This window comes from Helobdella robusta, assembly GCF_000326865.2.
Source record: "Helobdella robusta unplaced genomic scaffold HELROscaffold_23, whole genome shotgun sequence".
Lineage (NCBI taxonomy): Eukaryota > Metazoa > Annelida > Clitellata > Rhynchobdellida > Glossiphoniidae > Helobdella > Helobdella robusta.
This window is the reverse complement of record NW_008704216.1, coordinates 2,667,960-2,677,181: the sequence shown is the minus strand read 5'-3', so window position 1 is coordinate 2,677,181 and position 9,222 is coordinate 2,667,960. Positions and strand designations below refer to the sequence as shown.

At 32.3% G+C, this 9,222-nt stretch overlaps 3 protein-coding genes across 3 annotated transcripts in view; 2 read left to right on the top strand and 1 right to left on the bottom strand.

The window, feature by feature from the left end:
• The window catches only part of HELRODRAFT_191728 (hypothetical protein), a gene marked incomplete at its 5' end in the record, with an annotated part of 10,366 nt that extends 8,383 nt beyond the window's left edge, over positions 1–1,983 (bottom strand). Inside the window, 4 exons of the mRNA XM_009019121.1 lie at positions 466–656; positions 1,184–1,296; positions 1,650–1,817; positions 1,867–1,983. Coding sequence (XP_009017369.1) covers positions 466–656; positions 1,184–1,296; positions 1,650–1,817; positions 1,867–1,983 — 589 coding nt within the window. The remainder of the gene's footprint in view (positions 1–465; positions 657–1,183; positions 1,297–1,649; positions 1,818–1,866) is intronic.
• A 2,039-nt stretch (positions 1,984–4,022) lies between these two features.
• HELRODRAFT_172462 (hypothetical protein) lies at positions 4,023–5,207 on the top strand (the record flags this gene model as incomplete). Its single annotated transcript, XM_009019120.1, has 1 exon — positions 4,023–5,207. The coding sequence occupies one exon, from the start codon at positions 4,023–4,025 to the stop codon at positions 5,205–5,207; it is 1,185 nt and encodes a 394-aa protein (XP_009017368.1).
• A 3,019-nt stretch (positions 5,208–8,226) lies between these two features.
• Positions 8,227–8,400, top strand: HELRODRAFT_138317 (hypothetical protein; the record flags this gene model as incomplete). Its single annotated transcript, XM_009019119.1, has 1 exon — positions 8,227–8,400. A coding segment is annotated over one exon (174 nt), but the record flags the coding sequence as incomplete, so codon positions are not given.
• Positions 8,401–9,222: the final 822 nt, after the last annotated feature.

Genomic DNA, 9,222 nt, shown 5'->3' with positions numbered 1-9,222 from the left:
CGACGTCAACGCATGATAGAATAACGTTGTCTCTTTCTAAGGTTGAAGATGTTTAGATAGTCCAAAAAATGATGACGAAGATGATGACGAAGACGATGACGAAGACGATGACGAAGACGATGATCAACAAAAGATGCAAAAAACCTGTAATGGAAGCATGGACGCCGATGGCTGTTGCATTGAACGATTTCGTTGTTTTTGCTACTTTATTTGATGATGAAGCAGGTGATGAGGAGAAGGAAGATGATGATAACGATGATGAGGTTGATAAAAATGGTGATGGTGATAACGATGACAATATGTGCATATTATTGTTTTGTTTATTTTGGGACGAACTGAGTTTTAGAATAATATTATTAATATTATTATGTTTATCGTCGTTGTTTTTGTTGCTAGCATAACTCCGGTTATAATTCTCAGTGCTGTTTTCATCATCATCATCATCATCATCATTCTTATTCTCACCACTATTCAAACCATCATTAAGCTTGTCGTCCACACTACCGTGGTCAGTGACCACAACACCCCCATCGCTAGTCACGTGACCCGTTCTAACTTCCGCTCCGACTGAACCTTCAAAATAACCGATAAACCGACATGTGGACAAGAGCTTCAAGACATCGGCGCTTGCTTTCAATCGGATTCTTCCGGTTTCACTTCCGCCGTTTTGTAATTTGATGACGTCATCGATGGTAGGGATGGTGGAATGAATAAAAGGGTGCCGGACACGGAAGGTGGCGGTGGTGATGAGGAGGAGGAAGAAGAGGTTGGATAATGTGTGGATGATGAATTTCGAGCACGGGCACTTCATTATCCGACCAATCTAAGTGGGAGTTGGTTGGTTGGTTGGTTGGTTGGTCGGTTGGTTGGTTGGATGGATGGATGGTTGTTTGGTTGATTGGTTGATTGGCTGGCTGGTTGGTTGGTTGGTTGGCTGATTGTTGGTTGGTTAAAGTAGTAACTCTGGTCATGTTTTGGTTGGTTGATGTTTATAAAAGTATTCATGCTTGACTCATTCAACTTTTCAACACAAATATTTATTACATTTTATTCATTGACTTGTAAGTTTAATTACCAATCGATTTATCTCCACTCGACAGCTGATAAAATAAATCTAACAAAATAAGTGACCAACAGACAAACAATCTTACAAACAGACAAGCAAACGAACGAGCGAACGAACCAGCAAACAAACAAACAAGTAAACAGACGTAGACAAACTTTGGACTGTGGGTAGATGAGGTAGGCAATGCAGAGGAGGGGGACGGCAGGGATGGTGACCAGCCACATCAACATCTAATGAAATGCAACATTTGTTCGAATATTTCAAGTAAATTTTCACTGAATAATAAATAATATTAAAAATAATTAAGTAATTAATCAAAAATAATTTTTAAATATTAAAGAAATGAATGAGCAACCGTAATAAAACTGATTGGCGTATTAAGTCCTACGGAGAAAGTGTCACCTTTTGTGCCGTTGTTATTGCGTTACAAATGGCTCAAATACTACCCACCCAGAACTAAAATATTTTTACAGATCTTGAATATATGGAGAGTTAGTTCCACGTATGTTAAAGCGTATTGTGTGTTGTGCATGTAGGTAAGAAGGGCACAACACATGTATGTACGCATTTTGCAAACAAGCACTTTATCAACAGGTTTACAACAAAATTGTTGCAATAATTTCCTGATAATCATGAGGACGAAAAGTAATTTCTGAATAAGAGTTTCTAACAGGTGTGATGCTAATTTTTCCAGCCCAACGAAAGCTTCATATGCGTAAGAAACAAAACAGAAATACAAAAAACATGTAACCTAAAATGAAAGCAATAGTGAAATGAAATCGAAAGTGAAAGCAGCTAACTTTTTTCCAGTGAGAAGATGACTGCAGGAATGCCATCTCTTTACCGTACCAAACGCTCGTCAGGTGCTGCTGGCAGTTTGGGTGAGCCACGAACTTGGTCGTTGTGGTTGAAATCATCATTTATTAATTATGTAAATTTTACATTTAAAAACAATTTCAAGTTATTGAGTTTAAGTTGCTTCAAAATTAATTTATTATTATTATTATGAAAAAAACATGAGCGAAGATAAAATGTTCCTATGCCGCGACACAAAATAAACTATAAAATTTTAACACAAAAACAATGTACATGAATATATGTTAATATGTTCTGTTCCTACATAAAGATCAAGCAAAAATAAAAATATAAACAAAAATATAAGAGAATAATTTCTATTATTAATTCAACTACCTATATTTTATATATATGTATGCAAACCTTGCTTCATAAAAATTCCAGTTTCACCCAATCATATATATCGTCCTCTCTTAAAGACAATCATGTCAAAACAAACATTTATACCGTCATCCAAAATCTATAAACAGCATCACGAATAGTCATCTTTCAACTCCTCTCTCCAATCGTTTATAAATTTAGCATTTATAAGGAAATCATCCAACTTTTTTTAAACTCATTCAAATCACTGCAATTAATAACATCATCATTCAAATTATTCCAAATATTAATGGTTGTTCTATTAACAAAATAATTTTTCATAAGTTTATATGGAATGTCAGAATGTTAGTCTTATCTCATGTCTTCTTGTTCCTCTGGTGGCTGTATAAACTTCATTCACAAAGCTACAAACTTGGGTGTCATTTTTGGTTCTAGGCTGGCAATGACTGAACATATCAAGTTTTTATCTGGTACTACAACCCTACAACTGCAAAAATTAAAAATAATCCGCAAAAGCTCAACAAAAGATGTTATTCAAAGTTTAATGCATTCGTTTGTTCATTCTAAACTGGATTACGGTAACAGCCTATTTTATGGTTTGCCTGAAAAATCGTTATCTGTGCTTCAGTCAATTCAGAATCGGGCAGCTAAGATCGTGGTTGGTGCAAAAAAGTTTGACCATGTTACCCCGATATTCAGAGAACTGCACTGGTTGATGGTCAAAAAAAGAATTCTGTTCAAAAAATCAACAATCATGTTCAAATGTATGAAGAGAATGGCGCCAGTTTATTTCAAAGAAATGCATGCACCGAAACAACTGTCATTTAAAACTGTCTGCTTAAGGTCTGATGATAGCAACTTGCTTTGTGTGCCCAAAAACCAACTTGAAAATGGCGGAGAAAAGTTTCTCAGCAAGTGGACCAGCCGTTTGGAATGGTCTACTAAGTTATCTAAGACAGTCCGAACTGACAGAAAAAAAGTTCAAGAAATTATTGAAATCATTTTTGTTTTCATTATAAAATTTGGTTTATCGTAAGCAATTCAGCTGTTTTTTTAGATAGTGCTTTCGAGAAACATTTTGTTTGAAATTAGCGCTATACAAATTTTTGAATTATATATATATATATATATATATATATATATATATATATATATATATAAAGAAAATTGATTAAGGGAAATCTAAAAGCGCAAAATCCACAAAGGTGTGTTAAAAATATTATTGTTATAAAATTATTTGCTTGTAATAACTAGGGAGCTGTCAATAATGAGTGTCACCAATGAAAAATTGATTGATCGGTCAAAAAATTTGTGACACATGGTGTCAAGAATTCTAAGTGTCAAGAATGGCGCGTGGAAACAAAGACGCACAATCATCCAATTAAGTCAGTCGACTCGACGAAAAAGTTAATTGGTCAAATCTTTCCAAAGAACTTTCATCAAGGCGAACAAAAGTCTATATAAACGAGTTAATGAGAAAAAACTTTCATTCACCCTTGGTAACTCGACTGGACAACATCCAGCGTTTAAATAAAATTAAAAATTTTCCATCTAGTTGACACGAGGAAAAGAAAGCGGACAATCATTAAATTAAATCATAAGGCTTCAAAGAAAAGAAAAAAAACAACTTTATATCATTGCGACCACAAGTCTATATAAGTGAGTTGATAAAAAAAGATCATTCATTCAACCTTGGGAACTTGACCGGACAATATCCAGTGTTAAATTAATAAATCTAATCCAACAAATCGCAGTAAATAACATTTAGATCTCTACAAAAATGAGTCAACAACTAACCATTGGAAACAGTAGTAATGGTAACAACTACAATAGTATAAACAACAACAACTATCTGAACCCATTCTCAGATACTTTATCACCAGGGTTTTGTACAAACAGCCTGGATACTAATATTAACATGAAAACAAATACGCATCTCAGCAATCAGCCAACAAACAATTTCAACCACAATACTTTTTCAAACTCCGATGCAAGCATTCATGACTATCAAGATCTTGATAAATATTCACATCGACAAAATTTCAATCGGCATTATTTCAGTTACCCAAACTGTCATTACCAAACATATTATAATCAACAACGTCCATTTATTCAACATGCTAATCAACAACATTTCGACCAACAACATTTCGACCAACAACACTTCGAACAGCAATATTTCAATCCGCAACATTTCAATCAGCCAATATACAACGACCAATCATTAAATCAAAATATTTGCAGTGCAGAACAACTTTATGAACAACAATCATATCAACCAAAGTTCAACAAACAACATTTTGACAACCAACATTTCAGTTATCGATATTTCAACCAACAACATTTCAATCCAACACATTTCAACGAACAAAGTTCACACCAACAAAATAACAGCCACCAAAATCTCAACGGACAACATATCAACCAACGATATTTCAACGAGAATAACAACGCTTCAAATAATTTCTGCAGTTCTTATGCCTCTAGCAAATCAACACCTACTACAGATGCAACTCAGCCTTCTTCCTTTTGCTCACCCGAAACTAATTCAAACATTGAAAATAACAACCAGTTTGTTAATCAAAATTCTCAAAACATTAACGAAATTGCTCATCAAAGACTTTCGACTCCATATTTCAAGCAGCCAACAAATCCCTCAACATCAACTTCAGTTACTACATCATCCGGCCAAACAGTTGTTGCTGATCAACAGCAGATAACTTCAACAAAAGTGATTAAGAAAAGAGCCATTCTGTCGAAAGATAAAACACGAATATTAGAGAATTACTACCAGAATATCTTCAACTTTCCCTATCCTGATCGGGAAACATGTGAGTCCCTGGCCAGCCAGTGCGGAATTTCCGGCTCTCAAGTTAATAAGTGGTTCAGTAATAGGAGGAACAAGGACAAAAATACCAGGAGTCTAACCGACATTGCTAATAGGAGGGAAAGAGGAGGCAACTAAATTTCACTCTGCTGAATTGTTTTGTAATTATTTCCAACATTTGTAAATATTTTCAACCTTTGTAAATACCTCATTTGGTACATTTTTAAAATTAATTAATTGAATTTATTATTCTTTTTTTAATATTTTGTGATCTAATTTGTGATATATATATATATATATATATTATTTTATTATTTATTTATATTGTGATAATTTGTGATAAATATAACGATTAATATTTGACAGACGTTTTTTTGAGATATTGTTTTATTGGTATTTGGCATTTTGTTGATTTCAATTTTGTAATTATTTCTTTTTAATTTTTCATCAGAACATTCATTTTGACGGTGATGCTAATAAGATTTGTATTGAATTCAACGTGAAATTAGAGTTGTTTTTATTTCAAGACTAAAATTTGTGTGGATAGTATTGGACCTCTGGCATTATCTGCATAGTCGGGTTCATAGCAAAACCACAGTTTTTTTTATAGTCTTTCGTTTCCTAAGGTATGGACATTTTACCCACATCACATGTTAATGGACATGCGAATCCACACTAGGCGTAAACCTTCAAGTCGACAGAGATGGGCAAATTACACACTATATTGTAATTTCGATACAAATTACAAAATACTCTAAATATTGTAATTTCGATACCAATTACAATTTAAATTTAATAAAAAAGCTAAATTACTAAATACAAATTACTAATTTCGAATTACATGAAATTAAATTACTTCAAACCAGTTTTGAATAAATGAAGATAAAATTTTTTTTGAAGTTATTTAAACATTGATTATTCTTTGCGCTGATATTCTTTGATGTCATTTTTATATTCAATTATTAAGTTACTTTCTTTCTATCAACAATCTGCTATCATTTAATGAGAGACTGAAGAAAGAGAGACACTATTCACCACTACTTTTGAGTTTGCATATTCTTTGATGTCATTTTCATATTCTATTATTAATTTACATTCTTTCGATCAACAATTTGTTTAATTGTTTAATGAACGACTGAAGAAAGAAGGAAAGAAAAAAAGAAAGAAAGAAAAAAAAAGAAGCGTCAAACATCAAAAAAGTCAACTTCTTTGAAATTACTTTGAAATTAACAAATTACATGAAAGATGAAATTACCAAATTACAAATTACCAATTAATTAAAAAGTAATTCTGATACAAATTAAATAAAAATTACAATTGTAATTTGAATTACGTAATTTTCTTACTTGAATTACATTACTGCCCATCTCTGCAAGTCGATTTAATTTGGTTTAAAGTTTTATCAGCTTGGTTTGGCTTGGTACTACATAAACTTATTGTCCATCCCATCATATTCAGTTTTTTAAAATTACACCTCATTTTGTGGGATCTTAAAAGAAAATTACAGCATCACATTATTATTTCAACAATACATTCAAATGAAAATTATTTGATCGATCGATTTTCCATTTTCTCCGTATCATGAAATAAAATAAAATTGATTAAAGGAAATCTAAGAGAAAAATGCAAAATCCACAAAAGTGTGTTAAAAATATTATTGTTATAAAATTATTTGCTTGTAATAACTAGGGAGCTGTCAATAATGAGTGTCACCAATGAAAAATTGATTGATCGGTCAAAAAATTTGTGACACATGGTGTCAAGAATTCTAAGTGTCAAGAATGGCGCGTGGAAACAAAGACGCACAATCATCCAATTAAGTCAGTCGACTCGACGAAAAAGTTAATTGGTCAAATCTTTCCAAAGAACTTTCATCAAGGCGAACAAAAGTCTATATAAACGAGTTAATGAGAAAAAACTTTCATTCACCCTTGGTAACTCGACTGGACAACATCCAGCGTTTAAATAAAATTAAAAATTTTCCATCTAGTTGACACGAGGAAAAGAAAGCGGACAATCATTAAATTAAATCATAAGGCTTCAAAGAAAAGAAAAAAAACAACTTTATATCATTGCGACCACAAGTCTATATAAGTGAGTTGATAAAAAAAGATCATTCATTCAACCTTGGGAACTTGACCGGACAATATCCAGTGATAAATTAATAAATCTAATCCAACAAATCGCAGTAAATAACATTTAGATCTCTACAAAAATGAGTCAACAACTAACCATTGGAAACAGTAGTAATGGTAACAACTACAATAGTATAAACAACAACAACTATCTGAACCCATTCTCAGATACTTTATCACCAGGGTTTTGTACAAACAGCCTGGATACTAATATTAACATGAAAACAAATACGCATCTCAGCAATCAGCCAACAAACAATTTCAACCACAATACTTTTTCAAACTCCGATGCAAGCATTCATGACTATCAAGATCTTGATAAATATTCACATCGACAAAATTTCAATCGGCATTATTTCAGTTACCCAAACTGTCATTACCAAACATATTATAATCAACAACGTCCATTTATTCAACATGTTAATCAACAACATTTCGACCAACAACACTTCGAACAGCAATATTTCAATCCGCAACATTTCAATCAGCCAATATACAACGACCAATCATTAAATCAAAATATTTGCAGTGCAGAACAACTTTATGAACAACAATCATATCAACCAAAGTTCAACAAACAACATTTTGACAACCAACATTTCAGTTATCGATATTTCAACCAACAACATTTCAATCCAACACATTTCAACGAACAAAGTTCACACCAACAAAATAACAGCCACCAAAATCTCAACGGACAACATATCAACCAACGATATTTCAACGAGAATAACAACGCTTCAAATAATTTCTGCAGTTCTTATGCCTCTAGCAAATCAACACCTACTACAGATGCAACTCAGCCTTCTTCCTTTTGCTCACCCGAAACTAATTCAAACATTGAAAATAACAACCAGTTTGTTAATCAAAATTCTCAAAACATCAACGAAAATGCTCATCAAAGACTTTCGACTCCATATTTCAAGCAGCCAACAAATCCCTCAACATCAACTTCAGTTACTACATCATCCGGCCAAACAGTTGTTGCTGATCAACAGCAGATAACTTCAACAAAAGTGATTAAAAAAAGAGCCATTCTGTCGAAAGATAAAACAGGAATATTAGAGAATTACTACCAGAATAACTTCAACTTTCCCTATCCTGATCGGGAAACATGTGAGTCCCTGGCCAGCCAGTGCGGAATTTCCGGCTCTCAAGTTAATAAGTGGTTCAGTAATAGGAGGAACAAGGACAAAAATACCAGGAATCTAACCGACATTGCTAATAGGAGGGAAAGAGGAGGCAACTAAATTTCACTCTGCTGAATTGTTTTGTAAATATTTTCAACCTTTGTAAACATCTCATTTGGTACATTTTTAAAATTAATTAATTGAATTTATTATTCTTTTTTTAATATTTTGTGATCTAATTTGTGATATATATATATATATATATATTATTTTATTATTTATTTATATTGTGATAATTTGTGATAAATATAACGATTAATATTTGACAGACGTTTTTTTGAGATATTGTTTTATTGGTATTTGGCATTTTGTTGATTTCAATTTTGTAATTATTTCTTTTTAATTTCTGCATAGTCGGGTTCATAGCAAAACCACCGTTCTCTACCAGTTTTTCGTTTACTGAGGTATCGAGATTTTACCCACATCACATGTAAATGAACAAAAATACCAAGGGTCTACCCGACATTGCTAATAGAAGGGAAAGAGGAGGCAATTGAATTTCATTCTGCTGAATTTCGTAAAGTTTCTAATGGTTTCAAATATTTCCAACATTTGTGTAACTTACCAATATTAACAAATATTTCCGTCATCTGTAAATATTTTGAGACTATTTAATTTTATTTTATTTTATCATTTTTAATTTTGAACTCTTTTGTGATAATTTTCATAACAATCAAATTCGAACAGACTTCCTAATGCGAGATATCGTTTCAATGGTGTTTTACATTTCGTTGATTTCTAATACGCAATAAATTATTATTATTGTTTTTTATCACAAAATTAATTCTGACCATGATGAGAATTTCATTGAACCATAATTACGTTGAA